Source organism: Leucoraja erinacea, chromosome 25, assembly GCF_028641065.1.
Source record: "Leucoraja erinacea ecotype New England chromosome 25, Leri_hhj_1, whole genome shotgun sequence".
In the NCBI taxonomy this organism is placed as follows: Eukaryota; Metazoa; Chordata; class Chondrichthyes; order Rajiformes; family Rajidae; genus Leucoraja; species Leucoraja erinaceus.
This window is the reverse complement of record NC_073401.1, coordinates 19,109,763-19,126,815: the sequence shown is the minus strand read 5'-3', so window position 1 is coordinate 19,126,815 and position 17,053 is coordinate 19,109,763. Positions and strand designations below refer to the sequence as shown.

General features: G+C 42.4%; 1 protein-coding gene across 1 annotated transcript; it reads left to right on the top strand.

Moving 5' to 3' along the window:
- The first annotated feature begins 1,388 nt into the window (after positions 1-1,388).
- pxmp2 (peroxisomal membrane protein 2) lies at positions 1,389-16,583 on the top strand. Its single transcript, XM_055655919.1, has 5 exons — positions 1,389-1,598; positions 6,756-6,872; positions 9,369-9,531; positions 10,866-10,985; positions 15,461-16,583. The coding sequence occupies exons 1-5, from the start codon at positions 1,492-1,494 to the stop codon at positions 15,527-15,529; spliced, it is 576 nt and encodes a 191-aa protein (XP_055511894.1). The 5' UTR covers positions 1,389-1,491; the 3' UTR covers positions 15,530-16,583.
- Positions 16,584-17,053: the final 470 nt, after the last annotated feature.

Sequence of the window (17,053 nt, the reverse complement as noted above, 5' to 3'; positions counted from 1 at the left end):
AGTAGAGTCAGGGTGAGGGCTCGGTCTGCCAAGCCCTCCTGGTTTCTTACCATTGTCAGAGTGAGGCCACACATAAACAGGAGAAACAGCACCTCATATTCTGCTTGGGGGGCTTACAACCCAGCGGTATGAATGTTGATTTCTTCAATATTGTTAACTGACCTACAAACACCCCCTGCCTTTCCCCCCTCTAATCCCAGTGCCACACCTGGATTTACACCAAGTTCCGTATATCCCCTTTCACCAATATTCCTTCATTTGACTTTACCTTACGCCTCTTCTATCCTTATCTCAATCTTTTCATCTTTATTCTTTCTCCAACCATCTGCTAATCAACCCCCCCCCCCCGCCTCACCTGTTTTTACGCATCTCTTGTGCTTCTCTCTTCCAACTTTCTCTCCCAGCCATGACGATCAGCCTGAAGAAGGTTCCTGACCCGAAATGTCACCTATCCATGTTCTCCTTGTGTCTTCATCTCTGTTGTTTTTCCATCCTCTTCTACCAGTGACATAATTATTGATGCTTTCCCAATTTCCAACCAACTTTGATATTGAACCATTAAAGTCCATATCTGTTTGTAGTTCTGTTTGTAGTTTGTTTGGTTGTTTGTTTGTTTTTTATGCACAAAGTCCGCGAGCATTGCCACTTTTCATTTCACTGCACATCTAGTATGTGTATGTGATGAATAAACTTGACTTGACTTTGGAAACAGGCCCTTCAGCCCAACTTACCCATGCCTACCAAATTGCCTACTCACTTGCCTGCACCTGGCTCAGAAACCTCCAAACGTTTCCAATCCATGTACCTCGGTGTATATTAAATGTCATAATTGCACCTGCCTCCCCTATTTCCACTGGCAGCTCATGCCATATGTTCATCATATGAAAAAGTTGCCTCTCGGGTCCCTTTAAATTTTTCCCTTCTCATCTTAAATGTTTGTACTTCAATTTTAGACTCTCCACACCATGGGGAAAACAATTCACTTTATGAATATCCCTCAACCTCAGCCTCCTGTACTCCAGTGAGAAAAGTCTTGGCCGAAATAGCTTCCCAACGCAAACCTTGTAACATAGCCACTCCAGACCTTGTAACATGCTGATAAATCTTTTTTGCATCGTCCATTTTAATGACATCCATCATACAGCAAGGCAACCTGTATTCCTTCGCTCCATAGATGCTGCCTCACCCGCTGAGTTTCTCCAGCATTTTTGTGAAAGCTGTATTGTACATGGTATTCCAAATGTAGCCTTTTCAATGTTTTGTACAGCTGTAATGTGGACTATCTTCAAGCCAAAACATTTAATATACATATATTTATGGACATTGATATATTTCGGTGTAGTATTAGATATGCAGTAGTCAACATTCAGCCCTCCGGTGCCATTATTTACGGTAGCGAAGTAGCGATTCGTGTGTCGGGCCGCGACGACTCGGGCGAGACCAAAGATCACAGGGCGAGACGACAGGCAGCTGAGGCTCCGCTTCGATAGAATGATGTCGGGGTACCCCACACCTGAGCGAACCTTCCATCGACTCCTGCTGCACCAGTACTTGCATCTGCTCAAGAGGTTCCCAATATTGACCAAGTCAGTTACCAGGTAGGCGTGTTTCAGCAGAGGCTGGAGCGCATTTCCTGGGGAAGTGCTGCCAGATGTCAACTGCGAGATTATTTTATTTCTCTTGCTTTTATCAAAATGTGCGCCCCCCCCACGACAGTGAATATTCACGAACTGCATGTATTTTATGAGCGGAAGAAGATGGTGAATTGTCAGCAAAAATCGCTGTAATTGCTCGAATTTTTGCAACGCACCAACTTTAAAGTACCAGACTGGCCATGGATTGAATGCAAAACGGAAAAATACATAAATGACTTGAGAGGTTTCGTCGTGCATACTTTGGTAAATGGTAGGGAATTGAAGAATACATGGTAAATGGTAGGGAATTGAATTTAGGTGAACAGAGGGATCTGGGAATAACTGTGCACAGTTCCCTGAAAGTGGAATCTCAAGTAGATAGGGTGGTAAAGAAAGCTTTTGGTGTGCTGGCCTTTATAAATCAGAGCATTGAGTATAGAAGTTGGGATGTAATGTTAAAATTGTACAAGGCATTGGTGAGGCCAATTCTGGAGTATGGTGTACAGTTTTGGTCGCCTAATTATAGGAAGGATGTCAACAAAATAGAGCGTACAGAGGAGATTTACTAGAATGTTGCCTGGGTTTCAGCAACTAAGTTTCATTTGAATACACTGCGCCATGTACATCACATTGAATATTTTAATGCTTACCTTGCCATCCAATTCCTTTTCAGAAGGATGTTTCCATATTCCTCTCAGGCAATGAGTTCCAAATTATATTCACCATCTCCAAAACAAGCTTTTCCTGGTATCTTCCTTTCATTCATTGCCCAAAACTATAAAGCAGTGAAAAGGAACGCAGATACCGGTTTACAGAAAAATACACCAAGTGCTGGAGTAAGTGTATGTTTGCTGGCCCTTGAACCATCCACAACAGTCATACTGCATGGAAACAGGTCTTTTGGCCCAACTCATCCATCCTGACCAAGATGCCCATATATGCTGATCCTAAATGTCCGTGTCTGGCCCATGCCCGTCTAAACTTTTCTGTCCATGTACTATCCCAATGTATTTTAAATATTGTTATTGCATCTGCCTCAATCACTTCCTTTGGCACTATATGCATATTGTCGCCTGTGTGAAAAAGTCACCCCTCGGGTTCCTATTACCGGTAATTTTTTCCCCTCTAACTTTAAACTAGTTCTTGATTCTCCAATATTGGGAAAACGGTGATATAATTAATCTATTTTTTTCATTTTATTTTTATTTTACATCTTATTTGAAAGACAACTCGGAAGAGCTGCAAGTTAGATTGTTAATGTATTTACATTATATTTATGGTATTGCTAACTGTTCCCAATACCTCTTTAAAGAACTTTTACCAGTAAAATAAAAAAAATACAATTGGGATAATTTTTCTGAAACATGTATATTTTTATGAAATCGTGCTTGATCCTAAAGCAGATAGCATTATGAGTTTCACTGAAACCAATGATTTATTAACTTAAAAGTTCAGAGCATATAACTATAGTTAATCATTTACCACAAAGTCATGGACAAAGTACTCATGGTTATAGACTGCAGAAGTCCAATAAGTGAGTTCGATATTCTGATGGAATTTGTCAAAGGTCACTCGCTATAAAGAAAAAGCGAACAAAGCGCTGGCTGCATAAACTATATGTAAATTCTTATCTTTATTCATGATTTATGTGTAAAAATATATTTTATCTGAGGAACAGGGGGTGCCAGGTAGCGGGAGATGGGGGTGTAACAGCGAGAGTGAGGGGACAGATGCCAGTGGGAGACAGGGGAGAGTGCGCACAGACCCGCGTCTCATCCGCAGCCCGGGTCGAGCTCATGTCCCCAGCGTCGCTGCCGAGCCTCTGCTGGACCGCCCCTTCCCCCGACCCCGGGTGTCCTGTCCCCGCCCAGGGGGCGGTCGGAGACGTCCGGGTAACCCCAGACTGGTGGCCCACAGGCCCGCGGCTGGAGTGGGGATGGGGGGAAGGGAGGCACCTGCTCCAGCCCGGCCCAGGTCTTACTCTCGAGGAACCCATTCCTTTTCTCCGGGGATGCTGCCCGTCCAGCCGAGCCGCCGCACTCCCTGCTCCACCCAGTGGCCAACCCTCCTGGCGCCGGTGGGGGCCGAGCGCCGGCTGTCGGCGGGGGTGCGTGCGGGGTGCTGCGGTGGCTCGGCTGGATGGGCAGCATCCCCAGAGAAAAGGAATGGATGACGTTTCGGTTCGAGACCCTTCTCTGAAGATGTTGCCTGGCCCACTGCAGCGTCCGTGTGCGGCCCCGCCAGCGCTCGGCCTCCACTGCCACCAAACCTCTTCGTCTGAATCGCAACACCCTCCACCAGCAGGGCTTTGATGCCGGAAGATTACAAGCAGCTCCAGTGGAACTGATTGCCTATCCCAGCTCAGACGGACTCACTGTTTGTAATGACATGCCCTCCACTGAGGGGGCCAACTGACGGTCACTGGACAGGGAGAGAGGCGCTGCCGGCCGTCCCCGCCCCGGGAGCTGGAGCGGAGTCGGAGCGGAGCTGGGCTAGAGCCAGCACCGAGCCCCCCGCGCCAGCTGCGAGCCCGGCCCGACACCCAGCGGCGACTCCGCGGCGCCGGAAACCCGTGCCCGACCCCGACCATGGATTCCGACCCCACGGAGCAGCACGAAGTATAAAGCACTCACTGAAACAAAGGTCTGAAACAAAGATAACACACAGCAGATCCGTACCCTCCAATGTTTATCTCTAGTGACCTATGACCTGGGCATGTGCAGTCGGAATACCAAACTCGCTTATTGTATTGTATTCAAATTTATTGTCATTGTCTCAATTAGAGACAACAAAATGAATTTCCCTTTACAGTCAGTATCATAAAAATAAATAAATAATAAATATTAAAACATATTAAAAAAATAAAATAGAATTAAAAAAAAAAGCACAAACACAGAAAGTCCACGACACAACACAACAGTGGCACCAAGGTGAGGAAGGCACCATTGTCCAGCCAGCCTCCCCTCCGATCTTCCCAGATGTTCATCCGTGGTCTGGGCCTTCCGAGCACCCGCAGTCGCCGCCCCGGGTGGCCCGATGTTCAGGCCCTCACGCCGGGCTGGTGGAACGCCGACGTCGAACCCCGACGGTGAGCATCCTCCTCCTCAGCGGCCCGGACCTCCCGATCAGCCGCCTCCCGCAGCCGGAGTCCGCAGCTCCCGAGTCCGCAGGTCGAGCCGGGCAGAGTCGCAGGACCCCGCGTTGTTGATCAGCGCCGCCCGCGTTGGGAGCTCAGCAAACCGCAGCTCCATGATGTTGGTGCAGCAGGTCCAGCACTCCGGGCTCCAGACGGCGACCCCCGGTAAGGCATCGCCAGCCCCGCGATGTTTCAGCGCTGTCCCGCCGCTGCTGGAGCTCCGGTCGATCCCGGCAGGAAAGGCCGCGCCAATCTAGGTAGGTAGGCCGCTGTGGGGGGAGGGGGGGGGGCGAGGACGCGACTCGAATAATAGTCGCGTCCTCACCAGGAAGCGGCTGAAGGACGGTATCCCCCGCACCGTGCCTTCTTCCCCCACATAAAGACATTAAAAAAATCATAAAAAACACACATTAACATAACTAAAAAAACAAAAAAACAAAAAGATACCCGGCTGAAGGTGGAGGCTGCTGGCACCAGCGCCACCGGAAGTACAATACACTGAAGACATTTATAACAACTGAAGACATTTATTACACTGAAGACATTTATAACAACTGAGTTCAAAAAGTTACATTTGTAGCACTAGTCATGGACATGCAACTGTTTAATAATGAGCAATCTTGCTTGGACATTGTTTCTGTTTTATTTATGTACGTACACTATGAGGAAAAGAGCACTTTCCATATTTTCTCCTGATATCAAACGCTGTTAGAGGGATGTTGATTGAATGCTTTGCACAACAGTGGTAGGTGAATTAACATAATCCAACTTGAACCCAAGGAAAATGAATTACTTTTTATGAGGAACAGTTAGAAACCATTTCTAGGGAGACATTTTGCTGTCCAAATAGAGAAATAACAGAAAACTATGGACATCTACAAAATGTCCTGGAATTAATTAGTGCTGGGTTTTAAAGGTATGCAGCAAAGACCTGTCAATACAGTGGTTAATGAGACTAAAATGTGAGCTTTTTGCAAAGGGCTTGTAGTTCCTCGCATAAGAAAATATAAGAGTGATTATTTATGCAGTTTAACATGATCCTGCACCTGCACCTTCCACTCCAAATTCCATACAATATTAGCCTGTAAATATATTGTTATTTCCTCGTCATTGTCAGGTATTACTATGGGAATAACTTTACACGGATTGCAATGGTTCATGAAGGTGGTCCAATATCAATTAATTGATGGAATTAAGGACTGATCAATGAATGTACTCTTTACCAGTGATGCACACATACTATAAATGAATAAATAAGTTTTATAGGGTAAATCGAGAAAAATATATAATCGTGACTGAATCCTTTACAAGAAGGAATAAAAATTAGACCTGGACTTATCACGTGTGATGTAAGAAAGATGTTATGGCATTATACAGCACGGAAACAGGCCCTTTGGCCTAACTAATTCATGCGACAAAAATGCCCCACCTACTATCGTTCCATTACCAAAATTTTACCCATATCCCTCTCAACCTTTCCTATCCATGTATTTGCCCAGGTGTCTTTTAAATACTGTTATATTACCTGCCTCAACTACCTTCCATGACAGCTTGTTCCACATACCCATCACCCCCAAAGTGAAAAGGTTGCCCTTCAGGTTCCTATTATATCTTGCCCCTCTCATCTTAAACTTATGTCCTCTACTTTTTGATTCCCCTACTCTGGGAATATGGGTTAAGGAACCAAGGCGAGAAGCTGCAGTTAAGATACAGATCATCCATGTTCTGACTGAATGGTGGAATTGTATCAAGGAGCTGAAGCTATGTCCATCCATCAAGGAGATGGAGCTATGTCCATCATGTGAATATTTCAACACAACTTGCGTCATCATTTTTCACTAGGTGGAGGAAAATAAATAATGAAAAGTAAGCTTTTGCCTTCAATATTGTATCCCCCAGCTGCCTTCCAGTAAAGGACTCCAAATGAGAGAGGAAGAGTGGACTTCAAAATGCTCAATTGTGTTTATTTTTCCCCTTCTCTCCAGTGGCATTCTGTCAGGACTTGGAAATGTTTTGTCTCAAGTGTTGGAGCAGCGTAGTAAGGGTCAAAGTATATTGAAGAATCTGAACTTTGGAGGTCCAACCAGATTTGGAGTATTTGGGTAAGAAAGCTCCAGATTTGTTTTCACCATTTATCAATTCTACATTTACGTTTATGTTTTATCTGACATATTGTAAACTTTATTGCAGTTATCATTTGGTCACAATGCTACTACATATGCAGAATTCCATGTATAATAATGTTGGCTTGAGTGGCTAGGGTTATGGGTAATCCTGGGGACTGAGTAGGTTGTGACATTGCAGTAATACACATTCTTGTATTTGCCCATTATATCCGTTATGCCTGCAGTCCTTTGACAATTGTTATGTTTGAATTATTCCCATTTTTAGCTTTTGTTTTGCAGGTGGTTTCAAGATCATTGTAAGATATAGGTCAGGAGGGTAGAAAAACGGCCAGCGGGTTTTCCAGCAAATTACCCAACACATGCAAATTATATTTAAAGACAATTGACATGAAGACTGATAAATTCTATAATTCTTCATGTAAAGCAGTATTTCTTGTTCTGATCTAAATTTCTTGCATTTAATCTTAATCCTTCTGCACCAGTAACAGAGCAGTGCCACTCATTTATCTCAGATTTAAACACTCTTCCATCCATGCACATTGTTGTTAAAGTCAAGGTCACCATGTTGCTATCTGGCTGAAATTATGATAATGTTAAAGATTATTTGTTACAATAATCAATTAGCGGATGTATGACGATCAGTGACGAACAATGATCTGGTAATAAATTATCTGGTATCATGTCAATATTTCAGGTAAATAGGAGATTGTTCAAGAATGCAAGAGCAGGGTGAAATGAAACATGAAGTAATCACTGGTGCTTGATATGACTGCTTTAGTTTATTATTAATGTCACATCTACGGAGATACAGTGAAATCATACCGTGCACGAAGTTGTGCAAATGTGAAGATAAACGGAATGCAGCTTATAGTGTTTAGCTGCAGAGAAAGTGCAGGAAAAAAAGCGTAAGCACCACAATGAATTAGATGGGAAGATTGGGAATTCAAACTTAGTGTATAAGAAGTCTCTTCATGAGTCTGATAACAGCAGAGAACAAGCTGTTCCTGAATCTGGTGGTACGTGCTTCAAACTTTTTGTATCTTCTGTCTGGCGGGAGAGGGGTGAAGAGAGAATGACAAGTATGTGAATGGTATATACAGTCATAGAGTCTAAGTTCGGCCCAACTTACCCATGCTGACCAACATGCCCCATTTACACTAGTTCCACCTGCTTGCATTTGGCCCTCATCTTCCTTAATCTTTCCTGTCCATGTATGTGTCCAAATGTCTTTTAAATGTTGTTATAGGACTTGCCACAACTACCTCCTCTGGCAGCTAGTTTAATATACCCATCATCCTTTGAGTGAAAAAGTTGCCCCTTAGGTTCCTATTATGTTTTTCCCCTCTCACCTTAAACCTATGTCTTCTGGTTCTTGAGTCTCCTACTCTGGGTAAAATGCTCTATGCATATACACTATCTATTCCCTTCATGACTTTATACATCTCTATATGATCACCCCCTCATCCTCCTGTGGTCCAAGGAATGAACTCAGCCTGCTCAACCTCTCCCTATAGCTCAGACTTCAGGTTCTGGCACCATCTTCATAAATCTTCTCTGAACCCTTTCCAGCTGAACAACATCTTTCATATAACAGTGTGACCAAATCTGAACACAATACTCCAAATGTGGCCTCATTAGCACCTTGTATAGCTGTAACCTAACATCCCAACTACTCTACTCAAAACCCTGAAGCCGAATAAGCCAAAAGCCTTCCAGACCATCTTATGTACAGTGCCCTCGATAATGTTTGGGACAAAGACCCATAATTTATTTATTTGCCTCTGAACTCCACAATTTGAGATTTGTAATAGAAAAAAATCACATTAAAGAAGGGGCCCTTCTTTAGACTGATGTAGTAGGGATAGTGGGAAAAAATTGGAAATTGAAGAAAAACAGGACAAATCGGAGCAACAGGTGACCTCAGGCAGGGAGGTTCCAGACATCATCAAACACGTCAACTAACAACGATGCTTTTGAACTGAGCTTTAGATTTCAAAAGCTATTCATCAACATAGTTGTTTTCGCCTCTGCAGCATTACCCATTTGTATCTCAGCTCATCACCACAGGATAGTGCGTAGCATCTAGAGCTCTAGGGGCTAGCAGAATCAAGGGATATTGGGAGAAGGCAGGCACGGGTTACTGATTGTGGATGATCAGCCATGATCACAATGTATGACAGTGCTGGCTCGAAGGCCCAAATGGCCGCCTCCTGCAACCTCTTTTCTGTATTTCTATGTTTCTCTGGTGCTTATTTTCTGTTAAATTCTATCTTGTTTGGTCTTTGCTTTAGTTGTTTGTTGAGAAAATACTTGAACCATTAATTATCTCTGCATCTCCTTGCCACAGATGGACGACTTCCTGTCATATAAATTGTACAAACTTTTATTGTTAAAGACGAATAAGAAAAAATATAAATATTTCCGGTTACTTTACTTCAAAAAAGTGTTTGTCCATTTCATTTTGTGTTTCAGATTGTTCTTCACGGGCCCTCTAAGTCATTACTTCTATCTTTATCTTGATAAATTGATTCCGTCCAATGTTCCCTACTCCCAAATAAAGAGACTGCTGCTGGACCGACTGATGTTTGCCCCAGCATTCCTTGCTCTTTTTTTCACAGTGATTACTCTACTTGAGGTGGGTCCTACTAATTGTTATGATGCCAGATAGATATATGGGATACATCCAGTGAATTGGCCTCCACTACTTGCATTTGGGACAAACGCAAAACAAAAGCGTGGAAGGAAGATGTGAGACAGGTTTGAGGAGTTGCGGATTGTATTGCCAGAGGGAGGAAATTGGTAGGTGGGGTGAGTGGAGGGTAGAAATGTGGGAGTCTAGGTTTGTCACAGGGAAGGGAAGGGAAAGATAGGGGGTGGGGGTTGACTGGAAAATGGGGTGTGTTTTGAGAGTTTACCTAAAATTGGAGAATTCAGTGTTCATACCCATTGGGTTGCAAGCTGCCCAAGAAGAATACCTCATATTTAAAGAATACCCTTCTACACTGAAGAAGGGTCTCGACCTGAAACATCATCAATCCGTGTTCTCCAGGGATGCTGCCCAACCTGCTGAGTTACTCTGGCACTTTGTGTCCTTTTATGTATTAACCAGCATCTGCAATTCTTTGTATCTTGATATTGTGCGGTAGTTGTCATTCTTGACAAGCAAATGTTGTAAAAGAATAGTTAGCTGACAAAATCTTTATGATATGGAGTTATAAGATATCACATAGTGAAGCTGTAGACCCTCTGTTAAAAATAACAATTACTTAAGAAGGAGCACATGATTTTTTTCATTGAGCAAAATTATTTCAGCTTTTTCGCGTTGTCGCCCTTGTCAAGTTTCCTTCAGATTTGGTTATATCTCACGTTATTGATATTTAAAGGTTTAAAAAAGGTAAACCTTGTTTAACTCAGTGGGTTAGCATCTGTGCATGGAAATGGACAGATGATGTTCTGGATCTGGATCATTTTGCAACCAAACCTGCCGAGTTCCTACAGCAGTTTATGTTTTTCCTCAAGATTCCAGCATCTGCAGTCTTTTATATTGATATTTAATTATTTTTTAATGTATTCTTGAGTAGTTGACAGCACTGCGATCTTTAGATTGTGAATTCAAATCCTGTGTAATAGTGCAGTGAAGGTTAGCACATTGACACTACATTGCTGAGGGTGGTGTTAAAGCTTTTGTCTGGTTGTTTCATTGACTTGCATGGTTATGAAATATTCCATGGAACTACATGTAAAAAAACAAGGAGTTTTGCAGGTGTTCTGCCCAAAATCCTCTAATCAGTTTTACTTGTTTAGTGTATTAATGATGTGGAATACTACCTTGCCTGTGAATGAGCAAAAGTCACTGGAATAGTAATTATTTTTTTAGGATGCTGTGTGGTGGCTTACTTTGCTATATATCATTTGGCTATAATGAGCCGAATAAATTAACTAATGTGATCAAAAATATGTTTGAAATAGGGAAAGAAATTGAAGGCATTAAAGGAGAAGATGCAGACTGGATACTGGATAGCTCTGAAAATGAATTGGAAAGTTTGGACCATCTTTCAGTACATTAACCTTAATTACGTGCCTGCTCAGGTAAAGTAAATTTGCCGACTGGTATGATATCTGAATGTTTTGCCTGGACCATTGAGCACTGTCATTATGTCGGAGCAGCTATTTTGTTGTTGTTGGTAAGAATGGTAATGCATCAGCAACTCCATATTCAACTCGACTGTCTTAAATCCCACAGTTTAGTTACAGTGCTTGCATATTTTGGATGACTCGAGAGTTAAAGAAAGTAGTAGCTTCTTTGCACTCTTGTAACAATGTTTGCAATTGGGTTCCAGAGAGCTTGGTACACAGTCTTTAGGTATGTGTATTATATGTTAACTCAAATTAAAATGCCAGGGGCAAAAAGCTTGTAGATGATTCAAAAACTGGACGTATGTTTGGCAGTGCCAAAGAGTCATACAGTGTGGAAACAGGCCTTTCGGCATAACTTTCCTATGCCGACCAATATACCCAATCTACACTGGTCCCACTTGCCTGCATTTGGCTCATATCCCCCTAAACCTCTTATACACATACTTGTCCAAATGATTTTTAAATGATGTGATAGTATCTGCCTCAACTACCTCTTCTGGCAGCTCCTTCCATGTACCTACCACCCGTTGTGTAAAAAAAAAAGTTGCCCCTCAGGTTCCTATGGAATCTTTACCCCTCACCATAAACCTACAGTGCATTCAGAAAATATTCAGACCCCTTCACTTTTTACACATTTTGTCAAGTTACAGCCTTATTCTGAAATTGATTCATTTTTTTAATCATCAATCTATACAAAATACCACATAATAAAAAAGTGAAAACAGGTGTTTAGAAATTTTTGCAAAGTAATTAAAAATAAATAAGTTAAATATCATATTTACATAAGTATTCAGATCGTTTTCTCAGTACTTTGTTAAGGCACCTTTGACAGCGATTACAGCCTCAAGTCTTCTTGGATATAACTCAACAAGCTTGGCACATCTGTATTTGGGTAATTTCTCCCATGTACTCTTAAGCTCTGTCTGGTTGGATGGGGAGCGTCGATGCACAACTCTCTCTCCCCCGCTCTCTTTACCCCCCTCTCTCTCTGAGTGTGTGTGTGGGGAGTGGTTAGTGTGTGTGTGTGTGTGTGGGGGGATGGGGTCTATATGTGTATGTGTGTGTGTGTGTGTGGGTGTGTGTGTGTGTGTGTGTGTGTGTGTGTCTGTGTGTGTGTGTGTGTGTGTGTGTGTGTGTGTGTGTGTGTGTGTGTGTGTGTGTGTGTGTGGGTGTGTGGGTGTGTGTGTGTGTGTGTGTGGGTGTGTGGGTGTGTGTGTGTGTGTGTGTGGGTGTGTGTGTGTGTGTGTGTGTGTGTGTGTGTGTGTGTGTGTGTGTGTGTGTGTGTGTGTGTGTGTGTCGCCGCAGGCCGCCCCCTTCCACCCCCGCAACCACGCGCGACGGGACCCAGGTCCCACTTGGTCTGGTAATACTGTAAATGTGTCCTCACAAGACAGCCCAATGTCTATAATCAAAACTGCCTGATGAAGGCCAATGTACTGAAAGCTTTCTTGATTACCCTAATTTTCTGTGATGCCGCTTTCACGGAACTATATACCTGTACTTCTAGATCCCTCCGCTCTGCAGCACTCCCCAGAATCCTGTCATTCACTGTGTAGGTTAGGCCCTGATTAGACTTTCCAAAAAGCAACACCTCGCACTTCTCTGTATTAAACTTGATCAACCATTCCTCAGTCTACCTGCCCAACCGATCAAGATCCTATTTCAATTTTTGACAACCATCTTCACGATCTACAGTACCACCCACTTTAGTGTCATCTGCAAATTTATTAATCATGCCTTGTATGTTCTCATTCCAAATCATTGATATAGATGACAAACAGCAATGGGCCCAGTTCTGAACCCTGAAGCACAGCACTAGTCACAGGCCTCCAGTCCAAACAACAACCTTTCACCATCACCCTCTGCTTCCTTCCATGAAGTAATTTTCTATCCATTTGGCTAACTCTCCTTGGATCCCATGCGATCCAACCTTCCATAGCAGCTGAACATGTCAAATGTGTTGCGTGAGAAGGAAAGATTTAGATTAAAGGAGAATATCAACGTTGACTGGACAGAAAAGTGGCAAATGGAATTTAATTTGCAGACGTATATGATAATGCACATGGAGAGGTGTTAGACTTTAGAGATTGAGCAGAAACAGGCCCTTCGGCCCACAGAGTCCGTGCCGACCATCGATCACGCTGCACACTAAAGGGCCTGTCCAACTTGGGCGACCTAATCTGCGAGTTTAGAAGAGTTTGCCTTCGACTCAAACTCGCAGCATGGTCGACATGAGGTCCTAGGAAGTCCTATGAGGTCGCTTGAACTCACCTTCATGCTCGAGGGAATTTCCTGAATACTCACGGCCTTAGCAAGGCCGCGGAAAATTTTTCAGCATATTGATAAATTTTCCGCAAGTAAAATTTGGTCGGCATGGGTCTTTTTAACTTGGAGTGCAGTGGAGTGGGGTCGCTATTTACTTACAGGCAGTCGAGGGCAGCGGTAGGCAATCACCTTCGCTGACCGGGCATTTTGATTGGCTCATTTAGGACCAAGGAAGACCGGTAGGTGAAATGCCCGCTAAACATTATTATACTTCTTAAAAGTGTCTCCACTCCTTATCCCCCCCTTCTCTCCCACCCGCGCTCTCTAAAGGCCTTACCATTACTGTGCAGCCGTTTTACCTTCATCTTCATTGCACAGACAGCACTCCTCCGCTTTCCCTGGCCCCCGCCTTCGCTGTGTGTGTGTGTGTGTGTGTGTGGTCGATCGATGCAGCTCGCGGTTTCAACGCGGACGGTCGATCCAGCTCGAGGCTTTCCAGGCGAGTGCCCTCGAGCTGGAAGGTCAAAGACACTCTTTTTAACTCGCCAATTAGGTCGCCCAAGTGGGACAGGCCCTTAACATTATCCTACACATTAGGGACAATTTTAACCAAAGCCAATTAACGTCTTTAGTGGGAAGAAATCGGACCACCTGGAGAAAACCCATGTGGTCATGGGAAGAACTTACAAACTCCATGCAGGCAGCATCCTTAGTCAGGATTGAACCCGGGTCTCTGGCGCTGTAAGGCAGCAGCTCTACCGCTACGGCACAGTGCCGCCCTAACAAAGCAAGAGATTACACAATGAATGAGAAGGTATTGAGAGTGGTGGAAGAATAGAGATATTGAGAGTGGTGGAAGAATAGAGAAACCTTGGAGTCCATATCCACAGATCTCCAAAGATAGGCAGGACAGGTCAATGCAACATTAAAAATGTGTAAGGAAATCTATGCTTCCATTAATGGTCAAAGAATATAGGAGGAGGGAAGTATGATTAAAAAAGAAATGAGGCAAGCCACAACACGAGTAATGTCTATGGTTCTGGTTAGCAGATTGCAGGAAATAAATAATTGCACGTGCAGTTGTGGACATGAGGACAGCCAGAACTGTCTTATAGTATTTACAGCAAAACGGTGATGTGGCTGTAGGGATTGCTCAAGGCAGTACATGTCTTAATCTTAATCTTTTGTCCAAGAACTTGATACAATTGTCTTCTTGTCAGACCATTCCTATCCAGGTCAATAACTGATATGGCTGGATAAAATCTACTTCTCTCATCATTTTTAAATCATCATAATCTTCTGTGTAAAGGGATTTAGTATATAAACCATCTACATTCTGTTTTCTTACACAAGATACCCAATTCTTCATTGCTAACCTTACAACTAAATTTCAAGACTCAAGAGAGAGAGTCAAGTGTGTTTTATTGTCAAATGCCCCTAAACGGAACAATCACATTCTTACTTGCAGCAGCACAACAGAAATGTTAACATAGTACTCTGCTTATATTGGTTTTGCGGCTATTTTGGTCGTGCGGTGTTGTATATTCACAGGAGTTCCACACCCTTTACTATGTGAAATCGCAGCTGCAAGCATTATAAAAGTCTGCAGTGTTTTGTGCTATATAATCAACATGGGCATGGCTTAAAAGGTTTTTCTTCCAAATGCCGTCTTTGCAATGTTCATTAAGATTCATTGATCAATTGTGACCCTTAAATTATTTTCTTTTTCTCTTAACTCCTGGTATCTAAACGACATGGTGTAACCCTCCACACAGACGCAGTCACTTTCTGGGAGACAGCATTACACAAGCACATATGTTCTGTTTTCTGTTACAAAACACACATGGTATGTTTTGGGTGCTCCTTAGACAAAACTTTCAGCAGGTACCCTTCTAGATAGAGATTGGTACGAAGAAGATTAAATAATTATTGGGTTAATGGTTTGAAAACCCTAAGGATTTTTATACAGAATTTAATGAGAATGAAAACAAAGTGCCCTTATGTTTTTACCTCAAGACTCCAGCATCTACAGTTTCTTGTGTCTCCATGTAAAGGGAATAGTTTGTTTCTCATGGTACTGCATTGCTTTTAGTATGATTATTATGAATGTTAAAACAATATCATGTCTTAATTATTGTTTGTCTTTGCTATTTGGTTTGCAGTTCCGAGTGCTGTTTGCAAATTTAGTAGCTCTGTTCTGGTATGCATACCTTGCTTCAATCAGAAGATGAAGCCTCGTCATCAATACCCATCACTGTCTGCTTGGAATGATTTCTTTCACTCAGAGAATATCCTTCAAAGAGTAAATGATGGACTTGTCAAAATCCAAACATAATTTTCTATGTATTCCTTAAACATTTAATAGATGGATAATTGTTTTATTTGAAGAAAAGTGCTTTTGCAGAAACTGTGGAATTTGCTGTGAAAAACTTACAATTAGCTGGATTTTTTAAACTACTGAACATAAACTAATTCCGCAAACTATTTTCTACATTGGATTTTTAAGTACAATGGATCTTTATTAATTATACTAAATGGTAGTATTTAATCAAGTATTTAAGTTGAGATTGCAGATTGTAAGAACCAGGCAAGAATGACAAATGGGTTGGTGTGCTTGTGAGGCAAGCCAGCCTATGGGTTGGGCTACTTGTGATAGCTATCCAATATATACATAAAGAGAAGAGGAATTTCTTCTATGAGAGGGTTTAGAATATCTGGAACTCTTTATTCTAGAAAGCTATAAAGGTGGGAACTTCACAGACATTTAGGCCACTGGAGAGTTTGGGCTATGAGTGAGAGTGGGAAAATAATATGCTATCAAGATTGGGTCAGCCATGGTCTTATTTAATTATTGAATGGTGGATCAGGCTTAAGAGGTCAATTGGCCTACTGCAGCTTTTATATTTTGGCATTCATGCAATTTTCAGCTCTTGCAAAATGGAAAATCTTCCTTGCAAAATGCAAACATTTATGAAAATGGCCGTGGAAACACATTTCACGTTATTTACTCCACAATTTCAGGATCAAAATGCCAATTGTTTACAAAGTCTATAAATTCCAAGTACCATTCTCAAGAGCTAACACAAAATGGAATAATTGTTTTTCATAAGATGGATTTTCTTATAATTTTTTAATGTTAAACTGTGTAATTGTCAATGGGGAGAAAGTCCTCATAATGAGTGACTTCAGTGTGCTAGCATATATTAAAGGCTCAAGGAGAATTGATATGTGTATTGTCAAGTGATTTATTTTCTTGGTCAAATAAACATGATTATTGAACCAGGCCATATCCATTGTTTTTTAAATTTATTTAACCATCTTATTGTTAATGTAATACCACATAACGTTGCAGTCTTCCTGAGGTCATTAACTCTCAACTGCTTCTGGAGAAGAAGTCTGTGTAATCCAATTGCTTTCACTATCCTTTGTGTTTCATGGTTAATTCCTTGATAGTCCAAAGAACAGTGCTGTCCAATTCCGTACTATGCAGCAGTAAATCAACCATTCAAACATCAGCAATGCCATTATATAGAACATATAACAGTCTTACTTAGACTTAGTTCCTGCCACACTGTTGAGTGCATTGGGCAACAAGCTTTCTCCATTCTGTTCGGTTATGTGCAACGTCTTCCACCCTTGTTAGGCTTGCGTCCAGAGCTTCCAAATCCTTCTGGAATGTTCGCCTCCATGTGAGTTTTGGTCGGCCTCTTTTCCTTCTTCCGTCAGGTTGCCATGTCATTGCCATCTTAGGTGCA